The following is a 21,700-nucleotide window of genomic DNA, read 5'->3' on the forward strand; positions in this document are numbered from 1 at the left end:
GGGTAATAAATTCAAATGCTGCTTGACTACTCACTAGATATGACATTTGGGCAAAGTTTCTGTACTTATTTCAGCCTCAGTTTCCATATGGTAAAGGACAATAGCTATTTTGCTTGTGTGTAAGAATAAAATGTAATGAATACAAAATTCCTGGAACTTGGTAGGAGATTCATATACATTGGCAACTTTCATTTACCCTTCAATTACTCTTTCCTTAAGATATTCCACTGAGTATCTTTTTTGAATTTGTCATGGTGATTTCTTACTCTCAGAATAATTAATCTTTCAGGATCTGTATCACAAAACTTAGCCACTCCCCACTCATTTGTATGATAGTATACTGAGAGGGCTTAGAGAACTGTAAAAAATATATGCACTTGCCAGAGGCAGTATCATTGCTTTTTCTAATTCCTTCTGAATTCTATGATGTAATTAATCTGAGCTTGGTGCTCTGTCAACTTCAATAATCCTGACGACCTCATTATACTCTCCAGCAGAGAGATAAGTATTAAGTGAGTACCTGAAGGAATTAGATTCTGCTGTCATCATTACCAGCCAATGTCTTTAGAAACCATTTCAGCCCTTTGTATATATGAGAGATTGTATATTAAACTGAGAATGAATAGAACTGTTGTGTTTGCTAACTCATTTTTATAACTGGGGGAAGGGTAGAGGAGGAGAGCTACTGAGGATTCTAATAAGGAAGAAGAAAATTAAACTGCATCGGTGTAGGTAAAATCAAGAGTCTATTTTCATTATTAAAGCTGTTTGTCATCACAACAACCACTGGTTGTTGTCTCAGGAAAGTACTGTATGTGTTTGTGGTTTTAGAAAACATCTTCTCAATTTCACTTTGCTGCTGTGGACTTGATTGCCAGGACGGTAGTGTGATTGGATACCTGAATAATAATAATACATGTCGGCATGCAGATTTGAATAGTGAAGAGAAAGGATGAAGGAAATAATGGTGGTGGCTTAAGCCCATGTTAAATTTATGCAAAAATATGGTTAGCCAAATGATGAACAGATGCAGCTGAGTATTTTCATCATTTTTGTTAAATATCCTGCAAATGATTCTGACTGGTTACATAGGAAAATTGCATCAAAATGAAGTGTGTACATGAATAAAATATTAATGACTGATTTCCATTCAATGGGTGATAGATAAGGCAGCTGTTTTTAGCTTCTAGCTGTGGAAACATAACTTTTCTGGGGAAACAAACAGGCTTCGCATTTTATTTTATGTCAGCCTCATATCCTATTTACTTATTTTTTTTCATTTCTTGGTTTTCTGATATCTCTTTGTTTCAGGAGTACATCTAACACCTCCAGTCTTCCCTTAGGAATAGGAGTCAGCGCTTTTAAACTGTAGACTTCTGGTAATGCGAGTCAATCCCGAGTGGTAGACACCTTGGGGAGATGCTTATAAGGGTTTCAGTGCATGAAGGACCTTTTATGATGGGAGACTGTGTGTCTTTGCCTCCTGAGTCACAGCTGCCATGAGTCCAGGAGCAGACTGGGGAAATTAGGAATGGCTTCATTTCTCACCAATGAGAAGCTGGCCAAGTATGTGTGATGATGGTTAAAACAAAGTCGACATTTGGAGGGGTGAATAAAGGCAAAAAATGTACAGAGGTAATAAGTAAAATCCATGAAGCAGAGGTGGCTGCAAATGAACAGAACACACAAGTGAAGCAAAAGAGAAGAGAAAAAAGTGAATTGCTAATTATAATAATAGCATAGGCATATGAGCCTGACACTGTACAAAAGTCATCTTATATACCATTTCATTCAGTTATCACAATGATCTTACAGATATTATAGGATTCTTCCTGATTCTACAGATGTGAAAAACTAATGTACAAAGAGATTTAAAAATTCATCAAAGATCATACAGCTCATTGAGTCCAATACCTTGGCCCCAGAGTCCATACTCCAAGCATTGTTGCTGTGCTGACTTCAGTAACACTTGTGGCAGTGGGTGGAGAGCCGGGGTTGTAACTGAGGCATAATAATAGGAGAAATGGAGAGCAGGGAGCAGCTACTTCCACTGAAATTAGTTCTGTTTCACAGTCTTCTAAATCTTTACACTATAATTCCAACAATAAAACTCACGCTTTTCTCCTGTGAGACCTGGCTATATGGTCCTGAGGCCTCTAGAATCCATATGCATTAGAGTACTCTAAAAATAACACGAGAAGAGGACTGAAAAATGAAAAGTAGATGTGAAGATTCGGACACAGAGTGGTCCAGGCAGAGACATAAAGAAGTGTAAATGGCCCTGAGATGAAAATGAGTCTGGAATGTTCTGGTCTCAGCAAGAAGGCCAGCTTAGCTCTACTCTAACAGAGATTCTTTCTGTGCCATTCCAGAGCCCCTAGAACGTGGAACTGTGAGTGAGAGTCACTGGCGCACAGGAAGAGATCAATAACTACCTTTTGAATGAAAACATGAATGAATGAAAAGTGAATAATATTTGGGCACTGAGCATTGAGAAATGGAAGTGAAATGTTACAAAATGGCAATAGAAGCAAGATAGCTTGAGCATTTAAAATGAGAAAACTTCTTTAATTCATGAACTTGTTCCTGATCAGCCCTACTTCTGGGTTTGTGTTTTATTGCACCCGATAACTTCATGGTGTTTATTGGCTTCAGAGACCTCTGTTTTTCCTAAACAAACATACTGCTCATTAAAAAAAAGGACATTTCTGTCTTTTCTTGAATGATGAATGATGCCATTATTTGACAAATTCATTTCACCAGGCTGTTCATCTCTATAAAGTTATTAGGATCATTTATTTCTAAACATATTCTGGATTGAGAGTTAAGTCAAAATCAACTCATTGTCAAATTGGTGACAGGTAAATTTTAATAACTTCAGTGTTCCTCATTACCAACTCAGCAGACATGCCCTTTGACCAACTCAAGTTTTATGTCAGGTAATAATAATCCATCTTCAATTATATATACACCTTTGCAATTACACATACATCCACCTTTAATTATATATACAGGGTTGGGCAAAAGTAGGTTTACAGTTGTCTGTATGGAAAATGATACAATGATCGATAAACAATAATACAAGAATAAAGTCTGTTTCACATACTCCTATCTGTAAACCTACTTTTTCCCCACCCTGTAATTGTACCCTCTAAAATATTTTAAGAAATTCATTGAAAATGTACAAGTAAAACATTTGACCTCCACTTTGTCTACTATTTTGATGCTTCTTAATCTCTTGTCTGGTGTGTGACCCATGTGGTGTCCTGAATTCTGCTTCTGGGTCTGCTGCTTGTATTAAGGCTGACAATTGTTTGCACACAATGTGGTTTAAAAAGTTCAGTTCTTACTCACCCTTATTTTTCAGTGCAATCAGTAAACACTGGTCATAACTCTCTGAGAACTTGGCAGCATCAGTCTGAGTTACAGGCACCATGGTGCACTGAGAATCCTCCCTCCATTCAGATGTTGGGCTATCAACCTTAAACCAAATCTCTTGGTTTCAATAAAGAGTAGCCTTAGTTTGCAGGGACTAACACAGCAAAATATCACAGACTTAGTGGAGTAAAAAAAAATTATTTTCTCACAGTTCTGGAGACCAGAAGTCCAAGATTAAGTTATTGGCAGGTTTGATTTCTTCTGAGGTCTCTTGCCTTCCTTGGCTTGCAGATGGACGCCTTCTCACTCTGATCTCACTTGGTCATCTCTCTGTAAATTTTGTGTCTTAATCGCATCTTCTTGTAAGGACACTAGTCATGTTGGATTAGAGCCCATCCATATGACCTCATTTTGCCTTTACTCTTTAGAGGGCATGTCTCCAAATATAATCAGATTCTGAAGTACTGGGGGATTAGGAGATATATATGTGTGTGCACATATATATATATATATAATGTATATGTGTAGACGTATATATGTATTATGCATGTATATATTATAATATATACACATACATTACATATATATTTTGAAATACATATATTTTAATTTTATTTTTTATTATATTTTCCATTACTACTTATCCTCTCGAATCCTCTGCCACATCCACTCTCCACCTCCCCCACCCCCACAATCACATTGTTGTCCATGACCAGGAGTTCTGAGGGGACATACTCAGCCCATAAATACAATATTTCCTCATGATGTGTCCCCTAGAAGAATCTTGATGACCCTGATGTACTAAGCATCCAGACATATCCAGGGTACCTCTGACTCAAACAAGAGCCTCTGCTATAAGCAGATAACTCTGGTGGTTTCCTGGGTACATGAAATGAAGATTAAAGTGAGAAATCAGTGAGTAGATGGTTTTGCTACTGCAGAAAATAGACATATGTTGAGTTTTAACAAAGCCATCAAACATTGTGTTCATGTATAAATTTTTATCTTTACAACCAATATAAAAAGTTGGTTTTACAATCCCATTGTACACATGAAAGAAAAATCAAGGCTTAGAAAAGTTATCTAATGTGTAGAATGGCAAAATGGTAGGCTACAGAGTTGTGACTAAAACCCAGATTTGTGTCATGTTGAAACCACTGCACAGTGGCCACTGCCTGGGACCGTTTCTCTGAAGGCTGAACTCAGTTTTGACCAAGCTCATGAGAAAATTATCAGATGCGGCTCTAAAATGTTGCTTTCTTTTTTCATATTTGCAGACAATAACTCAGTGCTTTTGTTAGACTTATGGAGATGACTCAACTGAGAAACTCAGTTCAAGTAGGCTGAGAGTCAAACGAGCTCATCAAACCTAAAATCTCGCCAAGGGAACATCGATTTAGATCGCCTGGGCTGACTCCTTATGGTAATAGCAGGGTGCTCGTTCATGCATTTTAAAGCTGCACTAATTTAGAACCATTCAACTTAAATGTAATCTCTATTATAAACAAAGTTTTTGTCTAGCTGTCTGTAAATCACATCTGGCAAAAGGAGCCAGATGGTTTTCCCCCAATTTGGAAAGCGCATCTGTAATGACTGGGCTACAAAAAGGCATGTTGGGATCTTTGAGAGAAGTCCCAGGGACGAGACAGTTATCCTACCGTGTAAAAGAAATGTAACTAAAGCCCGTGAGGCTGACTGTACAGAGAGCCATGCGATACTTCTTATGATGCCACAAACAGCTGACCATTATTTTGACTAGAACTCCCAGTCAGTGGTCACCATGACATATTCTTGGGTTTACTGATGTTGGTGACTTCAAACTTAGAAGTTAAAATTGCTTCTTATTTGGGAAGAAATATTTGTAGCATCAAAAGTATATGTAAAAATAGCTACCAATTTTAATTGTGTTGGGTAGCCAGAAGTTTTTAAATAAAAGGATACAGTAATTCAATTCTTTTACTTCATATTGTATTTATAACCAACTATCTTGCACCAACCCAAAAACAATTTTGGTAATTGGGGAAAAATATCCATTAAGACTAAATGCAGAAAAGATGGCTTCTGGTACTAAATAAAAATTGATGGAACGAAAATTACTTTCAAATAAGTGAATGATTAGGTTGCAAAGCCATTGCATAACAACAAAATATCCTATATATTCAGTGCATAATCTTGAATAAGATGCTCTAAGCTCAGGATGTTTACATTCTAAGGCTTTCCTTGATTTAAACCTTAGCATGAAATGTTAAACTTAGTTTATTGTCCTCCCAAAAGTATAAGGCTAGGAAAATAAAACTGACTTTTGAGAAATATCTTGCTTTGTGAGATATATCATAATTGCAATATTTATAATCACAGAAAATTACTATAAATATTATGTAACATTTAACTGGACGGATTGAATTGTATGTATAACGATTATTTTTTAGCTTTCCAAAATGGTTTGTACATTTATATATTTTGCTAATGAGAGGCCACTCAATTCTCATATCACTACGTGATAATGGAATGGATAATTGATAAAAAGAGAAAGAACACAGAAGAGGGAAGCTACATAAATTATTTAGTTGGGTTTTTTTCATGTTTTAAAAAATATACATGGATAAAAATATGATGGAAAAAGTGAAATTGTGATATTTGGCTGAAGTTTAGTATAATTTGGAATCAGGCACTAGAATAGCACAGATGTGGGCAATCCTGTGACAACAAAGAGGCCTTTGGAGTAAGTGAAGGCATTAAGGAGTAAGGTCTCCTTTCCATAGGCTATGCTCCTTCACAAGTCACACAGTAAAGATTATTTTATAATTACACTAACATATTTGTATGTACTTTAAAAATATTTTAAGAGCAAAATGAATTGCCAACTTTTCTTTGAAAGACATCTTGTTACACAATCTTACTATGAAATCATTGCAATACTTGGTTACATGTCTAAATTACCAAAGAAACAAAGAAATAACACATTGCAGACAAGTAATTTTTTTTCCTTCTAGACAATATAATTGATGTGTATCCTTTGAGTAAAATTAAAATTTAATGACATTAAATAGAGAGTAATTTGTGAATGTTCCACCAGATCTCCCCTGCTGAGGATATCAGTGAAGGCTGGCTATGCAGTTGCAATATTCATGTGTAATTGACTGGTTTAGTGCAAACAGGAATAAAACACAGTGATGTGTAAAAAGCCCAGCATATTTGTGACTTTAATTAATTCTGACAACATCAGTGAGAGGGTACAATGGTAGAAATTATTACCCTTTTTTTATGTGAGTTTGAGAAATTATTTGCCAATGATCACATGGCTTTTTTTGTGACAGTATTGGTATTACTATCTGCTCCTTATACCTGGGGCTTTACTCAGTCCCAAAAGTTTACTTTGAAATACTCTAATACATTGATTTGGTTCTTCTCTGAGATTGCACTTGAATTCTTTTTTAGATCAAAAGCTCTTTCCATTAAACGATAATCAGAAGCCATTTTACTGATTCGCTAGCTGAGCTGCTCCATCACTGGCTGACCTGTTGCAAAACCATAGAATTAAAAACAAAGAACAAAATCATTGGGAGCAAGTAGGTGGCATTTAAAATTACAGCTTAAGTGATTTATAATCTAGTTGTTATTTTCTTTATAAATGAATTGTTTTTGTGCTCAAATCTAAAAATGTTTCCAATGTGTAAACTCTTTTGAAGAGTAATTATTTTTAAAAATTCTATTCAAACATGACATTTAAGAGACACATGAAGTTATCTGCTTCTCTAAAACCACCTGAGATTTGGTCACTAAAAGAAGTTCATCAAGGTTTAAATTTTATTCAGTTTCCATCATGGCAAAAACAGGTATGCTAGAGCTGGTAAAAGTTTAGGGTGAACTTCATTTTAGCAAGCACAATAGGAAAAATAAATGACAGGATGTAGGAGGAATGAGAAATGTTTTAAAGCCAGGTGTATTTTTTTCTGTGCCAGTAGCTAAATTTAATTGTAGCTCTCTAAGTTTTGTTAGATGCCTTTACTGTGGCATGGTATGATTTGTTGTAAGCCTTTCTTTATTGTATTAAGCTATCCAATCATAACTGTGTTCTTCTATGTAAAATTAAAATGCAAAATTTGTGACTAAATCACCATATAATAGTCTATCCTCATAACCTAGCATTTTAGTTTTTTCATAAGTTGTGAAGATCTCATTAACGCTGCCCCCAAAAAGAAAAAAATAAATTAATCAAACTTTAATTGCTAAGATGCTTCTTAGGAAATGGAAGTTATGAGATGAATATTAATCTATCTCATTTGCATTTTGCAACCAAACAGAAAAACTTCATTTCACTGGTTGGACTCATAATGTTCTAGGCATAAAAGGACAAATAGTAGACTGCTATTCTTCTTAAAAATAATTTTAAAGTGTCATGATTCTTAGAAATAGATACTAATTGATTCAATGGATGGATCAATCTTTGTGACTTTGAGTAAGTTCCTTAATTTCTCTATGCCTCAGAGTCCTCAGATAAAAAGTGGTAGAGAGGTAGTTTCATTTTCATCATTGGGATTAAACATATCCCAATGAAAACATACTTAACACTCAAATTAATATCAAAATTGATTAAAAATATATATAATCATGCGCCTGACACAGTGTCACACAGAGACTTGTGATATTTTTCTTTTAATTCCAAACACTTAATGAGCATGCTTTGTGTATCTGTCAGCGAGAAGAACTGCAGAACACAGAGATAATTCTGCATTTTAAAACATTCTTTTTCTAATGCAGGTGAACTCAATTGTAGATGATGATGATCACAGGTATCATAAGATTTAATTTTCTATGTTCTTTCTTAACAACTTGCTCATTACCAATTAAAGATATTATTTTTTCATTGCTACAAAGAAGTGACCAACTTGTAATCGTCGGGTTTCACTCAATCGTAATATCTGCAGCTGGATTATTGTTACATAAATTGGTATTTATAAAATATGGCCATTGTTAACTGTTCTTTTTTTGCACCCTGAACACAGTCAATTAGGATGAATTGGGACCGGACAGAAAGAAAGCTAGGGAACTGGAACAGGCTGGGTGGGTGTCAGGGCAGCTTCACATATGCATAAAGAGACATGCTATCTATAGAAGATTGAAAACCTGGACACATATATCTGAATTCTCCTCCTCTTCTTTTAGGAGCTAGGTGTAGAGTGATAAAAACGTTAATGTTCTTCATAGAAGATCCACTTATCTATTTACATGATATATTATTACCTCTGAAAGAGTGGTCATCGCCCTGCATGCTCACAGTTATCCATGGCTGCAGACATAGAACTTTCCTGTCCTTGCGGAAAACCGTACTGAAAAGCACTGACCAATAATAGGTAACTTTTAAGGCCTGGAACATTATCTCCATTCAAGAACCATGGCTAACTATACACTGAAGATATAACAAGTCACTGTCACTCCGAATTACTAACCCCCTCCTTTTGCTCAGTGATGCTGCCTACTAATTCCTGTGAGTAGCTGCGCATTACCTGCTCTATTGCATTGTTTATGATTAACACCTCAAAGTGGGTGATTGGGTCCCAGATTGCAAACTGCCCAGGGTTTGGCTACTGAGTCACAGGTAAAGGCTGAAGTTCAGATAATTTGCTTTCACTCACAAGTGCAATCAGTTGAACTCCCAGAGCAGACAATAACGATGTATTGTTTCATTGTTCCAGTTTACCCTTTGTCCACTCTTTATGCCAAATCACATAACAAATTGAAGATCCAGCTCCAAAGATATTTCCCACATATGGCTTCAACTTTCCATATATTCCACATTACTCCATCAGCTAATCCACTCTACATTTTTTACTATATATCAAGGCAAATTATACCTTTATTTCTAATTCCTGATTAGTTACATGCTATTATCATCTTGCATTACATGTACATTGAACACTTGCTATCACAACCTCCACTACAGTTTGGTCTTCAATCTCTATTTTTTAAAAATTTCTCAGTCTTTCTGTGAGATATAACTATGGTAATGATATAATTTATTGTCTAAAACATAACATTTTTGAAAGGACAAGGAAGCACTCTTACCAACACCTGAATAATGTAATTGGTTTTCAGATTCTCCCAGAAAAACCAGAAAGTATGCTCACTCTGGTAACAACCCTTTGGGCCTTGTTAGGGCAGAAGGTCTGATAAATGTTTGCATACATTCATAAGATAAAGTGGCTTAATTATCTTTTTCCATCTAGACCTAATAAATGTCCCTAATATACTACCTTCTGGGCATCTCATGCCTCCTTGAGCCCATCGCATAGCTTTGCCAATAGTAAAAATTATAACTGTTACAGACCAATTACCATTAATTTCATGGGGGGATTCTAGACTACATTATAGATTATTCTTTCCCTTGTTAATACTAAACAACCTATACATACTAGACAAACCAATTGGAGTCTTTACTCTTTTATATGTTCTTCACTAGTACAGTGTTATTGTGATAGAGATGGTGTTATTACTCCATTCTTTTATTTACTTAGAATAAAAGGGTTATCACAGTCCTGGCTGGTGTAGCTCAGTGGATTGAGTGTGGGCTGCGAACCAAAGAGTCACTGGTTTGATTCCCAGTCAGTGCACAATCCTGGGTTTTGGGCCAGGTCCCCAGTGGGGCCCACGTGAGAGGCAACCACACACTGATGTTTCTTTCCTTCTCTTTCTCCCTCCTTTCCCCTCTCTCTAAAAATAAATAAAATCTTTAAAAAAAATCATAGAAAAAACAAGAGTTATCACAGCTAATGATGATAAGTTGATGATGAGAAAATCAGTCTTTTTAAATTGTATGAAAAATCATTAGATCTGTTGGGGGTAAATCAATGACAGCAAAGTTTTAGCTGAATGGAACTGTAAAACACTGATATTAAGAGAATGAGAAATGGTATCTGAGAGAAGTTAAAAATACTTTAATTGCCCCACTACAAATGCAACTGAGAAGTTCATTACAGGCCTTAAGTCTGATGTGATATGATAAATTATTTCCTATTTTCCACCTATTGCTCCAGACTGACATTTTTGTCCATGTCATAAGAACCCTTTTAAATGGACACTAAACTCCTAAACAAAAGGATGGATCTTTTTCACCTAACCCAATGATATGCAAACAGAAGGCTAGCAACATATAATACTGAAATATATAACCCTTAAATGCTTAGGAGCAGAGAGATAATATATTCCTTATATCAGCTGAGAGGTAAGAAATCTCAGGGCCATTATTAAAGAAATGAATAGTTCTCAAATTTCAATCTTTGTGAAGGTATTACATGGTACTTGATGTCTTTAAATTCTCACATTTTTAAATAACTTACATATACAGGAGCTCAGACTAAAAAAAAAAAAAGAAAGAAAAGGTCCAACGTCCCAAAGATCCTAAAGATGGCCTATTGGAGATTAAAAGAAAGAGTGAATATAAAGTTATTTTCTTTCTTCCAGAGCCATAGTTCTCAACATTTAGAAGCACAAAATTCATCAGGGCATATGTTGAAAATAAAGCTTCCTGGACTTGACTTTTGCATAATATGAGGTCTTGTGGGACACTTAGTTGGAAATACTGAACTATGGCCTCGGATCTGTAACTCTGAAACAGAGATGAGACCCTGGCTGAGAATGAGACATTACGAACTGAAGAGATGATGGAGATTTAGAGCAAAGCTGCGGAACAATCTGTAAAACAAAAAATCACAGACTGCTGTGAAGGAACCCATAAATGAACTGTGCCAATTTCTCTGCATTTAGATGACAAAAGTGGTCTTGGGAATACAAGATTTGGCTAGTTATTGTCCAACATTTAAGGTCATGGAATTACAGAATATTACAGGTGGAATAGAAATAAGAAATTATTTCATTCAAGCTTATTAATGTATCAATGAAGAAACTTGAGTGGATCACAGAGTTTATTGTGTAGTCAAAAATGAGATTAATCTTTTTTCCAACTATTAGGCAAAGTCTAAGTGAACTGTTGAATCATTGTTGAACTCTATACTAAGCAGAGCAGAAATAACAGGAACACCTTTATTAATTTATTTTTCAACTTTAGCCCTCCCTCCCAACTCCAAAATACATTTTATTTATTTATTTAGTAGTAAAAACATAGCTTTTAATAATTTTAAGTGATTTTGGATAGTTCATGTTTAATATCATATTTAATCTTCAAACAAGGATAAATTTGAAAGGTTAAACAATGGAGAAAGTTTTGTGATTTTCTTATGACAGTTAGTAGTTTTAATGATATCTACCATTTAAACCTGGCTGGTGTGGCATCTCAGTGGCAGAGCGCTGGCTTGTAAACCAAAGGGTCACTGGTTCCATTACCAGTCTAGGGCAAATGCTTGGGCTACAGGCCAGTTCCCCAGTAGGGGGCATGAGAGAGACAACCACACATTGATGTTTCTCTCCCTCCCTCCTTCCCTCTGTTCTTCTCTAAAAAAATAAATAAAATCTTTAAAAATCTACCATTTAATGAACAATTATAATGCATCAGGAACTCTGCTGCTGGTTTACACAATTGATGCTTCAACCAACATGGGCTTGAACTGTGGTCTACTTAGATGCAGTTTTTCAATAAATACTTGTACCGGTTTCTATCTATGGCTGAGAATCAACAGATGCAGGGTGTTGACTGTAGTTACTTATCTTTGCCATTGTATAAAGAGAACTTGGGCATCTGCAGATTTTGGTATGTGATGGGAGTCCTGGAATTAATCCCCCATGGATACCAAGGGACAACTTAAATTTTGAAAGAGTCAAAAGTTACAGGCAGACTTTTTTTTCTTAGTTATAAAAGAGGGAGGTATGAGTAAATGCTAAGTGCTTTATTTAAACATATTTAAGCTCATAGGATCATTTGACATTTCCATACCCTGTATATGTACTCTTATCAGCAGGCATACGTGTCATTTGTTAATCATGGGTAAAGACCATGAAGTTTTGCAACCCTAAACACCCTATCTGTATATTAGGTTAATACCAAATTCATAATTTATACCACAAAACCATTCTTTTATCCCACAAAAGACTTTTTAGATACTGCCATTGCTTTTTAAAAAAAGAATTTTTATTGAATTTATTGGAATGACATTGGCTAATAAAATCATATCACTTTCAGGGGTACAATTCCATAATACATCATCTGAGAAGCACTTTTAATTTTTAAAAAATTATCTATACATCAAATACTTAAAAGGCCAATACTAGTCCACCTTTAAAAGGTAAAAAGTGGCTGGTCTGCAAGTAAGTCCTTGAACTGTAAAAACTGATATAACTGCAAGAGCAAAGCCAATTGCTAACCTTCCTCTGAACTGGGACTTGATTTAAATAACTGTTGTGTGTGCACACACATGTGAGCATGTTTTGGAAAACAGAAAGAGCTGGAAGACTATGAAGAGACCAGCAGGAGAAGAGTAAGTTCAGGAGATAAAAAAGCACATTAAAAGTGGAGCAGTCCCTGTTTATTTAAAGCACCACTTTTAAGGTTAACCTTTCAGTAAGATGTTTTTATGTTACTGAGTTTGTTTTCTTAGAGCTCTGTGGCATTATATCCCTAATTCCTATTTATCTGTTTACCTGATAAAATACGAGAGGTTTATGCCAGTAATAAAGATCACACCATATAATTTTTCCTTTCAATACCATCCAGACATCTCCTGCTAGATATGTGGTGTGATCTTTTAAAAATCTCAGTTATTAATACTGATGATTTTCCCCATCTACAGAGGCACAAAATATAATTTTCCCAGAGATTCAAATCCTTCATTTGAATGGTGTAAGTGGATATACCATTCACTTATATTCATCCTGAATATGTGAACCTTTCCCATGTTTTTTGCCATTTGGATTTCTTCTGTAAATGGGCAATTCTTTTATTTTATCCATTTCTCAATTGTATAATTATTGAGATAATGGATACAATTGTTAATAATCTTGTATCCATTATAAAATTACAACACTTTTACTTACCGGTGTGTCATAGGGATTTCTTGTCCATTTCTAGTATGACAAAGCACAAAAGGTTTTACTTTTTAGTCCACTATATCAATCTCTTCTTTGTTTAAGAATTTTTCTTCTGCCTACAATTATGAACATATCCTATCTTCCTATAAAGGGTTAGTGTTTTACTTTCCATAATAAGTCTTAAAGGAACACAGAAATTTTTGTGTTGGAATGCAGTTGTATTATTTATTTTTGGATAATCTATTCCAGAAAAATATAGTGGTTTATAATCCACTGACAAAAATACCAGTTTAGTTATACAACGGGATAGTATAAATGTGTTTTTCCACCTAAGTCTGAACTCTCTATTCTATTCTGCTATTTCTGTACCAAAATCATACTATGTAAGATACTTTCGTTAAAAAGATGAACTTGCATCTTGCTTTTCATGTAAATCTTAGCTTGTTAAGTTTCATGAAAATGTCTGTTTGTATTTTTATTAAGATACATCCAATTCATATATATATTTGTATATTGAACTTTCTACCCATGAATATCTTGCCACTCTCCATTTGTTTGGGTTTTCTGTAACATGCCAAAAGAATATTTTATCATTTGCCCCATAAAATCTTACATCTCCCTTGTTACATTAATTCACAGAACCAATATAATTTTAGTTGCATTATATTATATATATAACTTTTAAAACTTTTTATTATTCTGATTTTGGATATTGATCTTATATCCAGCAACTTTACTGCATTCTATCATTACTTTCAGTGGACTGTTCAGAATGTATAAAATTAAACACCTGAGAATATGAGACTCTTGTTTCTTCCTTCCATTTCTGATTGTAAAGGCAATACTTCCAGGCATTCACTGCTTTAGCACAGCAATTGTATATTTTTGATACAGGCTTTATCAATGCATGGAGGTTCTTTAGCCCTAGTTTCTATGTAAGTAACTGTTTTTTAAATAAATAATTGACATTGAATTTTACAAAATATTTTTTCTGTATCTGTCAAGATTTTCAGTTTCCCCCTAATGACGATGTAATGAATGAGTCAAAATCTCACTTTCTGGGACTAACTTGGCTTGTTGATTTTTTGACATTAAAGGATCTGGTTTGCTATTCAAAATCTATCTTCATAATACACTTGGGCTACAATGTTTTTTCTTTCTTTTTCTGCTGTACTGTCTAAAATTCTAAGTGTCCAGTGCTTTCATGTATCAGGGTAGAGATGAGGTGGTTTTTCTTAAGTTTCAGACATATTCATTTATTTAAAAAATAAAAATTACTTGAGTCATTTATGATTTGTATTTTTAAATGCATTTTTTATTTTTTCATATTTTCAGTCATTGCCTTAAAGTTTTCATTCTACTTAAACCATAGCATGTCTTTTTTTAAAGTAGTCTTTTTATTTACTAGGTTAAAATTTCTATTGTTTCAACAAAGAGCACTGGCCTAACTCCAGCATTCTGCTTTTGCTTCTATTGCTTGTTTTTTTGAATTGTGGGCAAGTAACAGATGCTGAACATGTTTTTCAACTGTAAAATATATTTAATATGTCCTTTTTAGCTTATATAGCCAATGAGGCTCAAATAATATATGATTGAAAATGTTTTCAAAATGGAAAAAAAAACACCAAAGATTTACAGATTTATCTGCATTATCTTTTTAAACAGGCGTTATCACTCACAGCCAATGTTTTCCTCCAAAACATCATGGGCATCTTTTGGAACATAAATGAGAAACAAAGAGCTTGCACCTCCCACAGCAGCATAAAACTTCCAAAGTCTGATATTACCAGTTATCTCTAGGGGATCTCAGAAGCGGCAATTCACTAACTGTGAAAATTATTTTAAAGGCCAGTGTGAGAAGGTATTTAATGAAGTGTAAATGTTGGGTTTTTAGCACATTAATATATTCTCTTTTCATAAAACACCTTTTTTAAACATAAAAGAAACACTTTAAAAGTACCTCAGATAGGTCCGAGTTGAAGGCATTACTAAATTATTACTGTGTGCATACAAAGCTCCTCCTGAATCCATAACTACTTGAGCATAATTCATTTTCTGTATTGATCTTTGTCAACATTAAGTAACCATTTATTAGGTTCCTGATGTCATGCTATGTGCTGTTGTTAAAATGTAGTACCTAAGGAGCTAAATGTAGGAAATTAAAAGGTATCTAATTTTTTAAAAAAAAACATACAGATCATTATTTAGAAAGCATGAAAGGCGAAGATCTTAAATGTCCTATCAAGTGACTTTAATAAGGCACCGAGGTCTTGTACATCTCATTTCAGAAAACTAACAGTACTAAGTATAATAATTCAAATCTAAACATAAAAAATAGGATCCAAAAGTATTCGCTGTGGCTGCATTTGGATGCTAGGTGACTCAATGCCATGTTATGTGTCCAAAAGACTCTGTGACGTATCATAAGATGATTTTTCCTCTGGCTCAATTTCTGTATTTCTTATTCATCTAAACATTATTTCCAAGTTTTATTTCTTTAATGAACTGCATTTAGCAAACAAGTATTTTTATCGGTACTAAGGAGTAATATGCACAACTTTGGGGGAAGTGCTCTAACTCTGGATTAGGAAATAGAATTGAAAATTCCCAGAATTATTCTAAAAACAAAGTGAAAATCTTTATAAAGAGTTGGGGCAAAATAACAATACAAAGTATCAGAAAAAAATTATCTTTACAAAGGCCAATTCATGTTTCCAATGAAGCACCTGCCTTTGCAGAGCAAGGATATTAGCTTGAAGTGGTGATGAAATGTATATATTAAGATACATTGAGTTCCATTCAAATTGAACCGTCTTTCACATTGGGCACTTAGTGATAGGCTTGGGTTATTTATTTCACCACCTTCTTAGCCCATATGAAAAGGGGCAGTTCTACAGTTTCTTTCACAGGGTGTTGCAGAAAGCCAAATTTGCAGAACTAGATGGAGAAACAAAGTTGAGCAGTCCCTCTATCTCTTCTTGGGCAGAGTTCCTCTATTACGATAAAACTCCCATTCAGGAAGAAGTGACTAAAGTTCCACAGCAATTCAACATTTATTTTACTATCAATACCTGAAAAACATCACAATTTTAAAGGATTAACAGAGGCCAAAAAAGTCATTTTTAAAAATTTTATTATTACTGTTTACCAAGGCGGGGGGGATGCAGTTTATATACACCAGCAGCCATAGGGGCAAAGGGCATACACAGTTAGCAATCTGCATAGGACGGACTACTTATGCAAAAATAAGACTCTCCAAAACGAAGGACAGGGGTGAGTTTCACTACACTTCCCCAATGATCCCAGCATGCGATAATGCTAGGCAATGGCCCCTGTGCATGCGGTGATAGGAACTAATGTTGGAAGAATAAGCCACAAACCACAAAAAATTTGTAGAGAACCCCTTTACCCCCATACACACACACACACACACACGCACACACACATAGATACATAATAGAATTACAGGGTGATCAATACATTTAATTGAGGAGGAAAGGATAGGAATTTTGCTGTTAAAGGGAAGATAAGTAGGGAAAGGGAGAGTTCCTAACCAATGTCAACTATGGTAGGGAGCATTATCTCCACCAAAACGTAAGGAGTTAGTTTGTTCCAGCCCACCTTATAGCCATCCAGGGCAGGGGGCTACTGCCCTAATAGTGGGGGACAAAACACAAAAAACAAGAGTGACAGATAATATGAACTTCCCACTTCCTCCTCTAACCAGGAGAAAAGGCCAGAAAGAAAATGGTAATGCCACAATCTGAGCTCTGCCTCTGAAGGAAGAGTAGACCATGGCCTTACCCTCCACTTGTTTCCCAGACATTATCTGGAAGTAGGCTAGAATCTCACTTACACCCTCCTTTACCTCTACATTCCCTTAGAAGGAATTATCTATAAAAAGCCAAGGGCTGATTACCCAGTTATTTTAGCTCTTGTCATGGTTTGACTTCTTAAAAAGTAATCACAATTCTTAGACTTAAGACAAATCTGTAACTAGGCCACTATCCTGACCAGGACAACTCTATGGGAGGAATGCAGTAATCACCAGTCTTGAGGCCCTATTACTATGATTTCCTGAATCTTCTAGAGTATGTAACCCAAATCAGTCCATACAGTCCAAATTATTTCTTCTGGAATAAGGAAGGATACATGCACAGCCAGTGTCAGAGAACTAGGATCAGGACCCACTCCACCCATGTATGTGTCTCTAGCCTTTCTGCTCTTCTGCTTAGGTCCTAAGCAGCAATATCCAAGTGGAAGTGGGAAGATACAGCTCCTCATAAAGTAAGACACAACAGGAAGGCATATTAGCAAGGCAGTCCTATCCAAGAAAGGCTTAGGAATCACATTGCCTTTCATTTACAATTAGGTTTTCTTCCCATCCTAATCCCATCAGAGGGAGCCACAAGAAAGATTCTTCTGAGTCTCCCATAAAAGCTAGGGAAAAAACAAAAGGAGCTAAGGAAAAGGAAACTGGACAGGCTTCAGAAGCAGGAACATCAAGAGATGAAATGAAACTGGTCACTGTGAAAGCAGAGTGGCAGGCAGCACCTGGAGTCATGAGCCGCACCAGATAGGCAGTGGAGCAGGTAACAGGAGGAACATAGGGCCAAGCCAGACAGATGAGGCTGGGACCCTTACTGGACACAGAATGAGGTAAGAAAACATTTCAAATAAAGCAGCACCGTTCCTGCTCACCTTGGGGCTCCCAGCCCTCTACAGTTCATAAACCCTCAATCAGAACTAAGTGGATGGTAGTTCTGATATCGGCTCACACTTTCCAGTCTCTTCTATCCCATTCCTTGAAGCCAAGGGATTTCTGGGGACCCTTCCTTTACTTTCAACAACAAACAATAGCTTCTATAATTAAGGTCCAAGAGGACCAAGTGGAAAGGGCTGCCCCTTGTGAGGGGCAAAGAAGGTGGTGACAGTCTACAGGTTCACCATAGCAGAGCTCTGTGACTGTACAACCCAAGGAGCAGTGGCATTCAATAGAACATTGCACAGGCAGATGGGAGAAAACCCAGTCCTGCTCCTCGGCTCCTAACACTCACCCATTCACATTATTCAGGGCTGCTAGAAGAGGTCCCCTCTGGGCTCAGCTTTCAAACCAGTCTCCTGCACAGCCATCATGCTTCTTTATATTTGAGGCCTGTCCCTAGGGTAGAAGGCAGGTAGTGATCTGTCATAATGACCAAGTCAGACCCATGGACTTTGTAATTATAACTCAGAGTAGGAAAATGACTGCCCCACCGGACTGTTGTCCACAGAGTAATATATCCAGATATGAATCTTGCAGTTTGAGCGATCGTGCATAGTTGCAGAGGCCCCTGCTACCTCCCCAAGGGACCATAACCAAATCCTCAACCTGCCTGGATAACCAATGTGTCCATTTTGCTAAGCCTACACCACCAGATGGATGCCGGAAAGAGGGCTCCATTTAGCAAAAGGCTAGCCCTTGTCCCCAAGTCCGTTGAAGTCATTGTAAGTGCTGGACCCATGGGAAACTGGTGGCTTTCACTTTTTCTTCTTGTTGGAACCAGGACCACAGCTTCCGCTACCAGATTTGGCAGGAAATTCTTTTTCTCCATTTTCCCAAACTGGAATTGTTAGTATCCAGATCTTACACCTGACTTTCATTTTGTCTTGGAGAAGCCCAAATCAAAGGTTCAGAGATCAGAGGAGCAGTCCCACTGAGGCCCAAAGATAAAGGCCTGACCATCAGTTATGTCCAAAGTGTCAGTTATCCAGGAAGCCCTTGACTCAGGCAGACTGAAAGGATAAGAAACCAAAGGATCTTATCTGCTGGGCGACAGTACAGGGGTCTTGTGCACTTCCTGCTGTCCTGGTGTGTTTAGAGATCAACCTGCATTGCATGGCATACAAGATGCACAGCTCCTCCTGCCCAGGGTTTCAAAGCTGAACCTAAGTAATATACTTATAAAACAATCCAAATTCTTAAATTCTCCACTTTGGGTTTTTAAAGGCTTTTAAAGAATTTTCAGTGGGAATTGGGACTTTTCTCTTTTTTATTTATTTTTTTTCCTGTTTAGCTACCTACTCCCGACCACAGGACCGGTCTATGTTATTGTCCTGGTCACCCTCAGGCTGTCTCATGTTGCAGCTACTGGAATTCCGGAGGTGAGCGTTGCAGCTGCTGATCAGGCCCATTCCCAGATTCTCCAGGAAGGGAGCAGAGCGGGAGGCGGCACGCTCCTTTATCTTCCACTGGTTGAATGCCAAAATCCTTCACACTACCAGTGTCCGCGAACTCCAGGTAGAAGTAGCCACACTTGACTGCCCGGTGCACCTCAAAGCAGAAGCCCAAACAAGAATCCTCTATCAGGTCTACGTATATCTCCTGAGCGATGGCCTCTAGCTTGTTAGTATCCAGATTGGCCAACGAAATTTCCTCCATTTTAATCGGTAAACGACCGTGGAGAGGTCGCTCGTATTACTCACAGCAGCACCGGCAGCAACGCGTCGGGTTCCGCGGGCCGCGCCTAGGCCTAGAGGCCTCCCAGTGCCGGATCTTCAGGCGACGGGGGCGTCAGCAGGCAGGGAAACAGCAGCCAGCGGCGACTGCTCCGGAATACCAAGTCCTTAGTTTCTTCTGGCGTATCTCGGAGTCTGGGGCTTTGAGCTCGGCCGGCCCCAGACCCACCACCAAACAGTCTCCGTGCTTCACTCAGCGCTACACCCAGCAGCCCAGGCCTCTTCCGCTCCCAGCTCCGTATTTAGCCCCACCTCCCGGCTTCCGCTTCTAAGTGCGCCTGCGTACTGGCTCCGGGCAGTTTCGCGGTGCTTCTGCGCAGCTGCCTTAGAAACTCTGGAGATTAGGAAGACCAAGGGACGAATAGGAAAGTGTGTGTCTTAATGTTATTGGTCATAAAAAGTTTGCTGAGTTGCTGTTTTATCTCGTTTATTTGTGATTTTAAGCAGACGTTAATGGACTCAGCACACATGCTTAACTGATTGCCTTATGAAAACGGAAAATTTAATAATTATATGTATATTTGTGTTGTGACCCGAAATACAGTTTTACAAATAGTTCTGCAATACCTTTGAAAACTTGACATGTATAATTAACTTGTAATCCATTTATGGTACTGCGCAGTTGTCATTTGAATCCACTAGATGGTGCAAGGAAACAAATTACAGTATAGTTTATCTTTCATTCTTTATTTTTTGAATGAAAAAACAAGGCACTACAGACATAATGAATATATATTGATCACACGAACCTAAGGCATTTATCTTATTTATATGACCATCAAGTCAGTGCGACTATAAGTAGATCATCATATACATCTCTAAAGTAATACAAAGAGAAAATTGTATGTATATTCTCTACTGAACAGAGAGGAAATATGAAATATGTTAAATTTACTGAGAGATAAAGGAAGTTTCCTAAAATTGTGTATCATGCGTTCTTAGAGCCATTCCACCTTAGTTTAAGTCCCAGATTCAACATTTAACAGTGCTTACTTCCTCACCTGAATGAAGCTAGTCTCTATTTTATGGTTAAGATTAAATGACATTAAAAAATTCTGTTGTGACAGTCCCTTACATGTAAAAAAGCATTTAGTAAATGTCAGTTATTTTAATCATATTAGTTTGGACTTGAATATATTATAAGAAAATCACTATAGTATTTATTTTATTTGGTGGTAGGTTTTCTTAGTCCCCACCACCAACCCTGTGAAATAGAACAGCTTCTTGTATCTTTGAGTTTATCAAAAAAAGATCTAACAAAAGAAAAATTAAAATTAGGTTTTTATAGCTGTATGATTCTCTAATTTCTTCTCCAGAATAAAGGAAATATAGACAGAGATCTTCCAGACAGATAAAAATAAAAATTTCTAACATATATATTTGTCAGAATACTCTTAAGTAATTTAGAATCCATTCTTTTTTTTTTACTGTTGACAATATTACATTAGTTTTAGGTGTACACCCCAGTGATTAGACATTACATAACTTTTGGGGTTTTCTATAAAGTCTGTATCTATTTTTGTAAAATGAAAGACACAGTTTTCATCTTCACCAATAACTTTATTGATTTGGTTATTTTGAGTATGTTGACTATCCCCTTCATGGTATAATGTTGGTTCTCAATTAGTGTCTCAGTTTAATTGATATTAATTTCACCTGGTGTATCCAACTGTGGAGCATTATCCAGCAAGAAATCGCCAGCATGAAACTTCAAAAACCACTTTTGATATGTTCAATTAGTCACAGCACCTTTTCCATACACTGTACAAATCATTTTTGGTTTATTTTTGCATTTAAGTTGTGTTTTAACCTTTCTTAAAGTAATAAGGCATAATATGCCAAAGAG

The 21,700-nt window shown here is 36.5% G+C and overlaps 1 protein-coding gene across 1 annotated transcript; it reads right to left on the reverse strand.

Annotated features, from left to right (window-relative positions):
* Positions 1-19,014: 19,014 nt before the first annotated feature.
* ATXN7L3B (ataxin 7 like 3B) lies at positions 19,015-20,109 on the reverse strand. The gene has a single exon (XM_028531713.2). It carries the CDS (start codon positions 19,775-19,777, stop codon positions 19,484-19,486), a length of 294 nt encoding a protein of 97 aa, XP_028387514.1. The 5' UTR covers positions 19,778-20,109; the 3' UTR covers positions 19,015-19,483.
* Positions 20,110-21,700: the final 1,591 nt, after the last annotated feature.

This window comes from Phyllostomus discolor, chromosome 2, assembly GCF_004126475.2.
Source record: "Phyllostomus discolor isolate MPI-MPIP mPhyDis1 chromosome 2, mPhyDis1.pri.v3, whole genome shotgun sequence".
Lineage (NCBI taxonomy): Eukaryota > Metazoa > Chordata > Mammalia > Chiroptera > Phyllostomidae > Phyllostomus > Phyllostomus discolor.